Source organism: Drosophila albomicans, chromosome 3 (assembly GCF_009650485.2).
Source record: "Drosophila albomicans strain 15112-1751.03 chromosome 3, ASM965048v2, whole genome shotgun sequence".
In the NCBI taxonomy this organism is placed as follows: Eukaryota; Metazoa; Arthropoda; class Insecta; order Diptera; family Drosophilidae; genus Drosophila; species Drosophila albomicans.
The window spans coordinates 1,242,589-1,256,618 of NC_047629.2; the positions used below are offsets into that span (position 1 = coordinate 1,242,589).

Genomic DNA, 14,030 nt, shown 5'->3' on the forward strand with positions numbered 1-14,030 from the left:
CGTGTGTGCTGCGTATGTATATTATAGTATAAGTTCAGGGCTGTCAGTTGTACCCACAGAATGTGTTGTGCCCATAAAATGTTGGATAGCAGAGAGAGACCAAAAAATCTGATGATGATAGTTTATACTATGCAGAGCTAAAAGCATTTTTCCAAACCTCTGCACATTTTCACATGAATGCGGCAAAAATCTGTTGCCATTTCTCATGTGGCAGCAACATTTTTCCATTGCCCTCTCATCGTATCATGCTATAATGCCGCTATCCATGGTATCCATGTCGATATCCTGTGCCGCAGCTTGCTTTTCTCGGGCTCTCTTTGGCACATTTAATCGAGTTGCCACATTGAAATATATTGATGTTATTATCCAGCCGGCGGCGGGCAATCATTTGATTAAATCTAAATCTGTTTATGATCCCAACTTTTGCAGGCATTTATTAATTTTTGAGACGCACCAGCCCTGGCTGAATAAACAAAATTAACGCTGATAACTTTTGTTTTTGTTTTTTTTGTGTGCTTGTATTTCTTCAATTTTTCAATTTCATCTTTTCCTTGTTCCGCAAATAGTTTGGAGAATTAGTTTTTTATTCAATTTGCCAAAGTTGGCAGCCAGTTGGCCAAGGTCCAGAATCAGGCAAACACAAACTTTAACTCGATGCCGAGAAATCCGAAAGCGAAAAATCATGAAAAATGCGCGGAAAAACTGTTAACTAGAAGATGCAGCTGAATCAGAAATTGTGGGCCAAAATGGTCAACTACTGGTAACAGTTGTCTGAATATTCGAATAGCTTCTGTTGCCTGAATGCCTGAATGGATACTCGAATACTCGAATAAATGCACAAACAGGCAAAACAAATAAATATTGAGGTCGCCGCTATAAAGCAACCAAACCAACTCTGAGAGTTGTTTGAGCCAATCTGATGGCCATTTTCGGATCCTTCTTGTGTCGCGTTGTTTTGCTCTGCAAAAGTCATGCATATGCAAATGAACAATTGATTTCTTGTGGCCTACTCGCCGTTGTTTTACTATACTATACAAGTGCTGCAATATTTCGTTGTTTCCCCATTGCGCTGCTCACACTTGACACTGAAATTAGTTTGCACAGTTTGTCTGACCTTCGGTTTGAATAATTGCTGCAAGATTAAAGCAGACATGTAAGAAATAGATGAGATTAGAGTTTGTTTGGGCTTAAATATACGTATTTAAGTAGGGTGACATTATCACTATTCCCATTATATTGAGTTTTTGTCAATTTTTAAGTTTACTATATGCTTTTTTCACAATTTTACGCCACACAATTGGAGCTTTATTATCGAATTCCTTCTTCCCCATTTATCGATACTTTCTTATTTTAAGTGTTGAGAAGAAAACGATGATTACTTAATTTAATGATTACATTAAAATTAAGTGTTAAGTATTGCGTAGTAACTTATCTTAAGTGTTGTATAGTTTATTCAGATAAGGGAATAATAAATGGAACAATTCTGCATGAAAAGTACTTCTGTTAAGCGAACACTTTTTCAATTATCAACTTCTTGGACTATTGACTTCGTAAGGAATTCCTCTTAAAAACTTAAGAACACAACTTTCTTAAGAGTACGCTTTCTTAATCCCTTTGTCATGATATAATTGTGAAAAGTATCCTCTAAATCGATCGCATCTTGCCATAAGCTCGTAAGTGTGTTTTAACTGTATTAAAAAACACATTAGCTACCATATTAATTAGTTAAACAATCTGCACTTTTTATCTTGACAGTTCAGTCTGATTTCAATTAAACACATTCGAAAAGTAAGTGGATGCGACTCAATTAAGTCTTCAACTTTTAACGAGTTTTCCAAAAGTTTTTATCATTCGCATAGCTAATCAAATGAACGTGGAAAAATGCCAGCTGCAGTTGCAGGCGGTGAGTGCGTTGCAAAAAGATTTTTTTCCATCAACCAAAAGAAAATCGAAGGCCGGGTTATGGCAATTAATCATTTGAGGACTGAAAAGAAAAAGCACAACATATTTCTGCCAGTCATTTTTTTACAATCATTTAATTGCAGTTTAATAGCGCGCTCATCCTGTAATTTATTTTCTAATAATAAGAAATGTGAAGCTCACAACAAAAAAAAAAAACAAAAACATAGATAAAGATGAAAATGAAATGGTACAACAACTGTTCAAACAGGAGCCGAACGAACGTGCAGAAAAACATTTAATTACATTTCTGCGGTGTTTTGCCACAGATACATGACTCGCCATACTCTTGAGATATACTATATACAACTAGCGATAGTTAAGGATGGTGATGGAAAGAAATTGCGAAATAGAAGTGGAGTGTGTGTGAGAGAGAACAACTTGTGTAGCAAACATTTTTACTACGTTGTCAAATTAAGAGCTATAAAAAATGCGTGGCATGCTGCAATTGCTGAGGATGCAGCCAACAGCTGCAACTACGTGCACTCAACTTGTATACTATACTTGAATTAAATTCGAATCGGGGGCTTTGCTGCTATTCGCACTGCTTGTTGGCCTGGCAAATTAACAGTTAAGCGCCAACGGTAAATAATTGTCTAAAGACAACAACAACAAAAGCAACATCGAAGCTGGAGATGGAGATGGAGTTGGAGTTGCAATTGAAGTTGCCTGATGAAAGCTGCTCCAAAATGCGCTTTGGAGAAGATGTGGCCGTGCCTCGAATGATGTTTGACTGGTTTCATGCACCAAATACCCAAAAGGAGCTGCAACTGTAGCTTGAGTCTAAGACTGGAGACGGAGACAAAGACGGCGAATGAGACTGAGACAAAGACCATGAGACTGGGAAGACCTGTTGTCTGTCGTCATGGATATCTGGACGTGGTGGTACTGGTAATTCTAGTCGCCTTGCCAGCTTCTCGCTTGGCGGATGTGCAAATATTTTGATTAAATTTTCTCCATGGCAACTTTCTTTGCACCAAAGTGGCATCCATAGCACAGCATCCAGCAACAGCACTCTGCACTCAGCAGCCACAACAGCAGCTCCTGTGTTCTTTCAGTATGTGCGTGTGCAGCTGCCGGTTTTGCAGCAGCCAGCCAATACATTTCCTGCTTCTGCATAAAACACGTTTTCTCAGCCACCAACTCATCATCATCATCATCATCATCATCATCATCATCATCATCATCATCATCATCATGAGCATCGTCATTATTAACTGTGGCTTCACTTTGCTGCAAGTATTTTCCCAGTTGCGGTGACCTTTGCTGACACGCCGCATAATTTGAAATCAGAGCCAACATAATTTCCAATTTAATCACTTACACAGCACATAAATCTTCTCTATGCAATTGCTGAATTGTGAATAATTTAAAAATATTTTTAGAATGCCTTTATCTGTTTTTATTTGCGAAAAGGAATTTTAGCATTTCAAGGCCGAAAAGTTTTCTCTATTAAATTCCAGATTGGCGAATAATTTAGATACACTTTTAAAATGCTTTTGTCTGTTTTTACAGTGAGTAGAATATTTTTGTGTTTCATGAAACTTTTGCCAAGCATTTTCGGTTAACTTTTGAGTAAAATTTTCAGGTATCAACTGAAGCATCATTTGAGTGTGTTCTTTGCAACTTTCGGTTTATTAATCGTGAATTAAATGCAAGAGTTTCTGACCCCCATTTGATTAAGGCCAATTACAAATATTAAAGTGAGATTGACATAAGATTCATTCTCAGGTTGCCTTTAGCCATAATTGCCTGAAATTATAATTGCCTAGAAGAAAAGTTGAGTTCAGAAGGCGCACGCAACTCATTAGAAGTGTACATTTTGCGGGATTTCTTGAAAACTTTTTGGCGAAATGCAAATGAATATTAAACGCAGACTTGAGGCTGCGTTTTAATAACTGCGGATTAAGTCTGCATAAATAATAATCATAATAAACTCTCAGCCACAGCCATGAAAATGCGCATCAGCCCGTAGCAGATACGCCTCTAACTACCCAGTTCTCATCTTCATCTTCCCTCGTTTGTCCCCCTGCTTTCCATTTGCTTGGCATCTTAGGAACAACTTTTTGCATAAGAAAATGACAAATGATCAACGGAGGTTGCTGGGTGGTTCGAGTATCAGCTTCAAGTCGTGCCGGAAAAGTATGCAAAAGTAGCAGACAGCAGAGGTGGACAGAAGAGGGAAAGGAAAAATCGCGACAATGAAGTTTTTGCTGTTGAGGGGAAAATTCTTGGACTTTGTTGCGCGCAATTTACGTTCTTTTTCTTTCGTTTTCTTTCGCATCTTTTGCAATATTTCATTTGACTTAAATGGCAAGCGATGCTCGCATTTTTTGCTTTTCTTTCAAATAGTTTGGTCTGGGGTTTCACTGGGGTTTAATCCGCAGTTAAATGTGCGTCTAATTATGCCAGCAATTATATTTGGAATTTGATAAATGCCTGACCTACTACCGCTGTAAAAGAGAACACAATATATTCCGACCGGAAATGGAAACCATGTTCTCGAAAAGGAAGATCATCCAGACAGAGAACATTTGCATGCCGATGGCATTTTCAAGTTTTGTGCCTTCAATTCAATTAATGTTTATCTTATCTACGCGAAGCAATTCACGAAAGAAAAACCAAAGCATAAAAGTCGACTAGAAACGCACAAATTGCTGTGCCGCTTATCAGTCAATTAGCTGCGCGATAAGGCAAACAAGCAACTCGAACATAGCGCAAATGAGTGGCAACAATACGAAGAGACAGAGTTAGGGACACGAACAGCGGGGGAACTGGGTGAGAGCAGCTTGCGTTTGTTTTGGCTGAAGACGTGAAGGTAACACACAATGCCTTCGTTGCTATTGCCTCGTTGCTTATCGAGCGAGTTACGAGCCGCCTTGTCATCACATATCTTTCAATTTCAAGTGTCTTCCTACTCCAATTCTGTCTGTCTTCCAAGCTATTCCCCTGCTTCATTTGCTCAGGTTGTGATAAGCCCACGTAAGCGAAGCACGTAACTAGGTCGTTTTTTGGATCTGTTGTGAGAGGGCGCCTTCACTCTAATGGCATTCATCTAAGTTACAATCGACTCATTTTTGATAGTTAGTTTCGCTGGTTGTGGCAGGTGTTTCAGCTGTTCAGCAAATACTCGTACACGTGCGTTTATTTCCCCCACATCACTTTTCAATTATTATTCTGAATTGTGGCCCCATGGCTGTCGCTCATTTAGGATATGAAAATTTATGCAACGAGCGAGTTTTGTGCTAAATTCTAAAATAAATATTTCGGCTGAGTGCGCGTCGCGTGGAATTCAAGTTCAATGAAAATGTTAAAAAAAAAATCGATTTCAATGTAAGTTTTGCTATACAAAATTAATATTTGTTTTAGTGAGAATTTAAAATTGTGTCATTAATGACAGCTATGATTACATTTGTTTGTTTTCTTTTCGCAATTAAAGAGATAAGCGAAATCTCACATATCATATCTGCTATGACATAATTAAAAAAAGGCACTCTTGAGTTTGTCTGCAGTCTCGCGGTTATCTGCAAATTAATAAAAAATAATGACAAATGTTGTCATCAACTTTGTGGTTCGACCTTCGAGATTCTCATAAAACCCGTATGATAAAAGTGCCAAATAAAATTGCGTATACTACACGTAACCATCGACGAGATGAGAATTTGAATTACCGAACAATTTCAATAAAATTTCAGCAAAAAAGATTGAAAAGCAATAATGGCCAAAACAGATGCATATGAAAAGCCGGATGTTGTTATATGGCTTTTAGCAGCCCGCCGAAAATGCCAAACGAGTTCGGGAAATGCGCCTCTCATCAATTATGCATTTGGGTGCGTGGAGCAAGCGATTTTATGTGATTGCTATTGGAGTAGTTAGTAAAACAATTTGGCCCTTTTCGATGCGCTCAACTGTCGAGAGATTGTTCAACTGACAACTGACAACTGTCGCCCTAATTAGATCACCGATCCGAATAAAAACCTCTTCAATGACATTTCCTCTAGGTTTTTATCAGCATTCAATTTGTCACCATGTTCGTAGTTATTATTTCTTTTTTTTTTGTTTTGTCGATTGTTGTTAAACAAGTAATTTATTAATTGACACGAAATTGCGACCCAAACTTCGCGGAGTGTACAATGAGCATTGCCAGCTGGTTGGCAACTTTAATCGCTCTATTTTGTCAGTGCAGCATTTTACAGCTGAGTGAGGACATGACATGTTGCGGAATAGTCTCACATGCCCCACATCCCCGCACCCCTCTTCCCATGCTCTTCTTTTCAATTTATAAGCACACACTACGGAAATTGCCAACAGAGACAGAGGGTTTTGGTTTGAGCTTGGGTTCGGGTTTGGGGCAGCCCTGAATGAATGCCAGGTTGGCGATGGCACTTGAACCCAACGAGCCATAACAAAAGGCACACGAAGTAATTAACTTGTATTTATTGTATGCACACATAGTTGGCAAAGCTGACAGTGGCACGTTGGTAACTTGCTGTGTTTGGAGGGGCAAAGGGAGGAGCAGCGTTCCCTTCTCCTTATCCTCATTCCCTATGGGGAAGCTGGCTGGCATGGCTGCCTTTTCTAATTGATAAGCCGGCGGGGGGAGATCGGTGGTTGTGGTCCCGGGTTTGCATGTGCATTCAATTACTACTTGCCCTGAACTCTGGCTGTGATGTTGCCCAGTCATGGGCAAGAGCTAAGACCTAGCCATTAAGTTGGTAGTAAGTGCAACTTATCATGCCCAGACTCTTGGCCTTATTACGCTATGTTGAATGCGTTTTATTTTGCATTTGTGCATTAAAGCTGTTTAATGAAGTTTGCTGGTTGAAAACTCAATTACTAAATTGAAATATCAACAGAAAATTGTTTTACTTTATTCAAACGAATGCTGTTTTATTTTATTATTCATTAAATAAAAAATAAAAATAAAATTATATAGCGGAATTTTCGTATTTCATTGAAGGAATTTATTTATATTTTAACATTTATTTCTTTGAGTGTATTGCTTGCTTGTCTGAGCTCGAGATAGTTTCTTATGGCTGTTGTTATTATCGTTTGGTCTGATGCACCAACCTGGCACGCAACATCACGCTGTGGGGCAACTAACCACTTGACTGCTGATGGCTGACTGCAGCATGGGGAGTGGAGACTCAAGACTGGCTAAGACCGAGGCTTGAAGTGCACCATGGCTGTAGCTGAAGTAGCGTGTCATTTACCTTGGCAGCCGCAAGTTGCAATGAGAACGGGGAGCGGAAAGACGGCTGCAGCAGGGCCAGATTCTGCAAGTTGTGCGGTTTTTGCTGCAATTATATAATATTGACATTAGTTGCATGTTGTCTGTCGTTTTATGGTCAAGTTGAACCGCGCTGCCCCGACAGTGCCAGGCAGATGGATTTAATTACAGTGCAAGGCAAAGATCAAAAATCAATATTGCCTCTTAATGCTGCAATCATTTGATTTACGTTTCAATTTAATGGCTTAATGCCATCTCAATTAGAGCTAAATGCTGACGCCGAGGTCGAGCCAGAATCTAGAGCTTAGGCTTAAACGTGTGCAGATTAGATTAAACGAAGGCAAGAGGACGCAATCAAACATAAACTCGATTCTAATCCAACTCTTTCTCCTCCTCCTCTCTCTTTGCAGGCTGAGTGCACAAGGAGGACACTGTTAAATTGACTTAACAAAACGTGTGGCACCCACAACACAAAAGGACATCAACAACAACGACGTCAACGACGACGACGACGACGACTCGCTTCCTTCATATCGTAACTTCAGACTGATTTACTCACTCACTGACTGCAGGCCAAATTGCACACAAAACTACAGAGAAACAGAGAGATAGAGAAAAACTTGAGCATATAAAATAGAGCAAAAGCCAGCAAGCAATTCAAGTGAAATACCAACAAATTGAAATTCGTGTCTCTTGTGAAGACGTGTGGAATGTGCAACAGCAACAGCAGCAGCAGGAGCAGCAGGAACAATTGCGAAAATACGAAGAATCAAAAGCATATCAGCTTCTCAGCATCTGAATTGAAAAGCAAATCAGCCGAACCTCTCTGAGTCTGAGCACATATCGTGGCACATAAATCAAATGGAGATCCTAGCGCACATTGATTAATGTTACGTATACGCAACGTGGCCCAACCACGAGGCGGCGCACTATAATTGAAGCACTCAGCAACTTCCACAGGCCATTAAACCACACGCGCTGCACAACAATAACAAAAGGCCCCCCTTCCGACCCACAACAAAGGGTCTCGCAACAAACATTAACCAGAGCACAAAAGAACCGACTACAAACTCATCATGGTATTTATTTGGCGTCGACGTTCCACAACAATTGTCAAGCTGGTGGCGTTGATGCTGGCCATTTGGTTTTGCATTGCCTTTCTCATCTATACGGACGATACACGCCGGCGAGCAGCGCAGGAAACCAGCGGATTCGGTGCCGGAGCCGGCGTCGGAGCGGGAGTTGGTGGCTCCAGCGGCGGGGATCCAATTGCATTGGCCCTGAAAAATGGTCCAGACTCGGGCGAACAGCTAGCTGGTGATGGCTTTGCTATTAATGGCAATGCCATTGTTGGCGCAGATCGCGATGCTCCACAAGAGGCGGATGTGCCGCCAACGGCCAAGCCCAAGTCAAAGTCCGTCCACCATAACGTCGTGGTGCATCCGGAGGAGAAGGTCGTCAACAAGCAGGGGGCCAAGGAGGATGGTGAGTGCGCCTGCGTTTTTAATTAATATTTAATGTCATTTCCACGTTTAATATTACACATTAAGTAGGAGGCTCGTTGGAGTTGGAGGACTTGTTGGGTTGGGTTGCAAAGGATTGCAATGATTATCATTTAATCCCTGATTTTTGCGTTAATTATTGAATTTCATTATTGGAGATGGCGCATTAAAGAACCGCAATCACCGATGAAAGCATAGGCATTTAAAAGTGCACGACTTTCAGATATACTACTTATAAGTTTTAGTATTTAGTATTTTTTATTTAGTATTTTCTTCGAAACTGATATGTAAAGGAATCTATTCGCATTGGATTCTACTGATATAGAGAAGTCTCTTTCTCTCTATTCAATCAATCATTATTGTTCGTTAATTGTCACTCAACACTTGATAGATTCTAATTTGCAGTTGTCCGTTGAATTAAACCATAGTTAGTATATAGTGGCAACTATAGTCATAGAGATTCTATTAAACCATATAATTCCATCAATGTTTGCTTATTGTCTGGTCACTAATCAGATGGTAAAACATATTTCCATCTGTTCGTTCAAATATTGTTTTTTCCCAATGTCAATTAAGTCAGACTTTTCGCTTTACTATCTAACATTTTAATTACACAACAGTATCATTTCCATATCAATAAATTAAGGCTTGCAATAAATGTGAGTGTGCAAAACAGTTGTGTCTATTTACCTCATTTCAAACCAATTATTTGCTGTTTGATGAAAATACAGCGGAAATTATATTATTTTAGTTTAATGGAAACAATTTGAATATTGCAATTTATAGATTTGATAAGTAATTTGCTCAATACTAATTTCTATTTTCACATAAAAATTTAATTTAAAATTTAACTTTAAATTTAAGGCAGATTTTAAAACGATTATAATTGAATTGGATGCAATTCAACTAAAGTTGTTTGAAGTAATATGAATATCTTTCTCATTTTTCTACTCTCAATACATTTTTTTAAAAACCTATTATTGTTCATCTAAAAAAGATGGTTCAGATAATTTAGTCTTGGCTTTAATTTAAGCACATGAAATACAGCTAGTTAAGTTTATCCGCTTGAATAGAACATTAAAGCTATTCCTTACCTTCTGGCATTCCCATAACAAATGTGCTGCATTAATATTTTTATTGAAATCAGTTCCACATAATCCACACTTCTCGGTCCATCAATCAGCGTTTGTTCTTTGCCCCGCAGACACCGCGTGGCAGATTCACAACTATTCAACCTGTTTTTTATGGCTCTTGTTTTACTTCGCACTCGGATTCCTGTAATCAGTTTTTGCGAATCGCAGCGCAATGCAGTGTTCCCATTCAGGCGATTCGCACTTCATTTTCACGCAATCTCTTCCAACTAATTCCCATCGAGCGAATGCACACGCAACTCTCTATCTTTCCTTCTTTCTCTCCGTTTTCTCTCTCTCTCTCTCTCGCTTTTGTGCAGTTTTTACATTTTGGGTCACCAGCCAGATAAATCGAACTAAACACACGGATAATAACACATATCGCTTTCCTTTCCTGTTTGCTAAATGTGGACTCCACAGAGAGGAGGAGGAGTTGCTGATGCTGCTCTCCCCTTTATGCAGTCTTTAAGAAAATTTCTAACAAGTTTTTCAACAATGTTAAAGATGCCAACGGCGACAACATGCATGCAGCCGAGAGTCGAAGCACTTAACACAACTTGCAATTGTGGCCGAACAGCATTTTCAATGGCACGTAAAGGCAACAGGGGCAGCAGATGCAGAACACCATGTGGCATAGTTAGGGACAGGCTCAGAGCAGGAGGGGGGAAAGGAGGGTAAATAGAGAGACCAAACTTGACTCATGCCGCTGTCAAGCGAGGCATTCGCATTAAGCATATTAAAAAAAGAAAAGAAAATAAAAGAAAAGAAAAGAGTAAAGCGAAGAAGAATCTTTTACTAATCAGACACAAGCTTCAATCGTCGTCGTCGGTCCCTCGACATTGGGTTTTACTCAATGGACTGAATGACTGAGTGACTGACTGGCTGACTGGGGGCCGAATCAATGAAGCAGTCAGTCGTAACTCCGCAACTTGGGCAAGGCATCTGTGTTGTGTTGCGTTGTGTCTATCGAGCTAAGACGCCGTTGCATGTGGAACAAGTATTTAAGATTGCATCTCACCAAGGTGGCTGTTAAAGGTTCTACATGCTTAGGGGTTCGTTCGTTTATAGCTGGCTGACTCTGACGATAACGTTGTCTCCAACTGCAACTTCAACTACAACTCCAACTCTGACACTGGCTACCTTCTTCAGATCCGCACACAATGCACGTATTTGCAATTTCGCATATCATGTTTGCATCTCTTTGCCGCAGCCTCATCAACATCGAGGTGGCAAAGCTACAAGTTGTTGTTGTTGTTGTTGCTGTTGTGTAGTTGCTGCTTGTATATGCGCTTGCCTATTTGCTGATCCTGTCGTGCAGCAGCCGCCCCGTGGCGTCAAAATTGTGTGCAAGCCTACAACGTTTACCAACACTCGAGCACGCACATGAGCTGTGTCTGTTACCAGTTACCAGTTACCTGTTACCTGTTACCTTTTGCCTGATCCCAGATCTGAGAGCAGTTCCAGAACTTCATACTCATTGCTCATTGTCTGTGCTGGGCTTTGTCCGTGCTGTGTGCCTGTTCATAGCTGGTAATTAGTGTTGTTGTACTTATTGGCCTGGCCTTGGGGCGCTTACCACCAAAAGACGTGGCCAACACGACGTTTATCGCGCGCACGCATCAAGCTGATGTCGGTCCAGGATAGGCCAGGCAAAACCAACCAACCAACCAGTCAGTCAGTCACTCAGTCAGCCAAACTGCCTGCCTGCTGGCCATGTCTTTAATACGTTCCCTATCTTGATCTTGGCCTGGTCCGGTCTGGCATGGATGTTGCCCCCTTTTCTCTGCTCTGTTGCCTCCTCGTATCAGTTTTTTTTTACAATTTAGCAGCGATAATGATTTTGTACATACAATGCAAATGCCGCGCCCCCAGATGAAAAAGGCAGCAAACGCCGCTGGGACCAGATGCTGCCGCAGCAGATTGATTGCCGCCCTCGTCCACGTCCCTGTGTTCCCCCCACTTTTAATCAATGTTAATCCCTCGCCATGTTAATAACATAACGCTGATTTCGAGTGAGCGTATGTGTGTGTGTGTGTTTGTCTGTGACGTGGTTTGTCCCGTCTATTGTCCTTGTTTCAGCTCCCCCAGGCAACGTAGACACTCCTCTGCGCCTCTGCCTCTTTCAAGCCCCGCCCTGCTGCCATTCATTTTGCAAATAACGCTACTTTGCCATATTATGTTCCTTTTATGCGTTATGTCGGAACATGCCGGGGCAGATTGTTGTACTTTGGGCTACAGGAGAGGCAGCCTCCCGTCTCCCGTCGCCCGCCTCCCAGGCATTTGTCTCTGTGCCACACACATTCGCATTCGCTTTGGTTCCTACATACTCCTACCTCGAATCCTCTAACTACCATTCCCAGCTCTGGCGCTCCCTCTTTGTCTACAGCTCTTGCACATAACGGACGCTTTATAGCTTCCTGTCACGCTCAGGCGTGTCCCTCGAGCGCTACATGCCATGGTATAGTATTCTCCTCATGCCTGTGTCCATAAACTGCCGATAGATATGAAAATTATATAGATGAAAATCGCATGCGGCGCGCCGTCGCATCCCAATTTGCCTATACAGTATACACTGGCAAATTGGTAACCAAATGCGGAAATCAAATGAAATGTTAAACAACTTTAAAACTTTTTAGCATGTAAGCATAATATCTGAATACATAAAAAAAATTGCATTTAAGTTTAAAGAGGACATAAGATGACAAAATTAGCCATTCTTAAAAAATTAAAATTTGCATTTTGAATTGAAAATTTCAATTTCTTGAATTATCATAATTAAATTCATTAGCAAAATATCAAATTTCACATTTAAATTTGTGATATTTCTTTTCGAGTCACAACCATACAACGTACATTCTGGGAAATGCTTTTCATATTATTATCTTTTGTTCCTAGGAATTTCTATGTCTCGATATATTCTATAATTGGATTGAGCTCAGGTGGTTTCCGTTGCATAGAGTCGTGGACTATAATATGCCAATGCTGTGTGCCATAAATAAGTGAATCAATAAAACACATAAAAGTCCCGCTTCTTTTAACCAGCCCCAACGTATGCCATTGCTACAAAAACTCTCCTGTTTTTTTTGTGCTTCTCCTTCGCCTCCTCCATGATTCCGTGTGCCACTTTTATTGTTTTTTATTATGATGCGTGTGCGCGCACAGCATGCAAAAAAGTTCATTACGAATCCGGCCGAGTGCTGCTAAGTCCTTGCGTACTCCTTGTGCCCCTCTTTCTCTTCCTCTTCCTCTTCGCTCTCTCAGCTGTACCTCAACTGTGCCACTTGGCACACGCGTGAATATCCCGCAATGAAGTTGTAACTACGACAAATCATAAAATTTATATGCTGGGCCCTTTTTTCATTCTTTTATTCCTGGCCTGGTACTATGCCCATTTTCTTTTAATGGTTTTTGTTGTGCGACCAAAAATTTATCGCTTGCTGATTGGTCTGTTCGTTTGTAGCAACCAACATTCTGCAGCATTATGCGGTCTGGTCTGGTCTTTTTATGGTTTTTATTTTTGAGTTAGATTTTTATGTTTATTGAAATGATTGTGGTAATTGAAATGTTTTTTTTTTATAAAGAAAATGAATGTGAGTGAGAGAGGGGCAAAAAAAGAAAGAAAGAATGCAACACACACTAGCAACGCCAATAAGTGTCACTTCTGGCTGACAAATCTCATAAAAAGCAGCAACTGGCACCCGGAACAGAATCATATTTCCATGCAAATGCAAATAACAAGATAATATAATGCAGAGACCGAACGAACACACAAGCACAACTTTAACCCATTGAGCATGGGGAAGATGCCATAGACAGTACGCATACGCACCGTCGTACACTGGTGCAAAAGCAAAGAAAACGTAAAGTAACTTTCTCTATGTACTTGATACTGTCGTCGGTGGGATTCCTAAATACTCATGACTGGTTACAAATGGAGAGAACCAAATTATATCAGTTTTGTGCCAGTGTTTGTAAATATGCAAGGCGAAGCATTTTTCATGCACGACGCTGATGATGACAGTTTTTCATGTCAAATGCATTGCGATTTATCTTCGCAGCGTGTCACATGTTGTGCCAGTCGTAAATTTCATGCACAACAAAGCAGAGCAGCAAACCGAATCCTTTTGCGTGAGAGCTTCTTCTCCTTCAACACTCCCCGCACATTCACACACACACTCACATGTCGTGGCAATTTTCAGCCAAATCAAG

The 14,030-nt window shown here is 40.5% G+C and overlaps 1 protein-coding gene across 3 annotated transcripts in view; it reads left to right on the forward strand.

Moving 5' to 3' along the window:
- LOC117572410 (putative polypeptide N-acetylgalactosaminyltransferase 9) overlaps window positions 1–14,030 on the forward strand; it is a 63,481-nt gene that overhangs the window by 19,124 nt on the left and 30,327 nt on the right. For all 3 annotated transcript variants that reach the window (XM_034255192.2, XM_034255194.2, XM_034255193.2), the window contains one exon: window positions 7,600–8,674. In XM_034255192.2, the coding sequence (XP_034111083.1) occupies window positions 8,266–8,674 (409 nt within the window). In that variant the 5' untranslated portion in view covers window positions 7,600–8,265. The remainder of the gene's footprint in view (window positions 1–7,599; window positions 8,675–14,030) is intronic.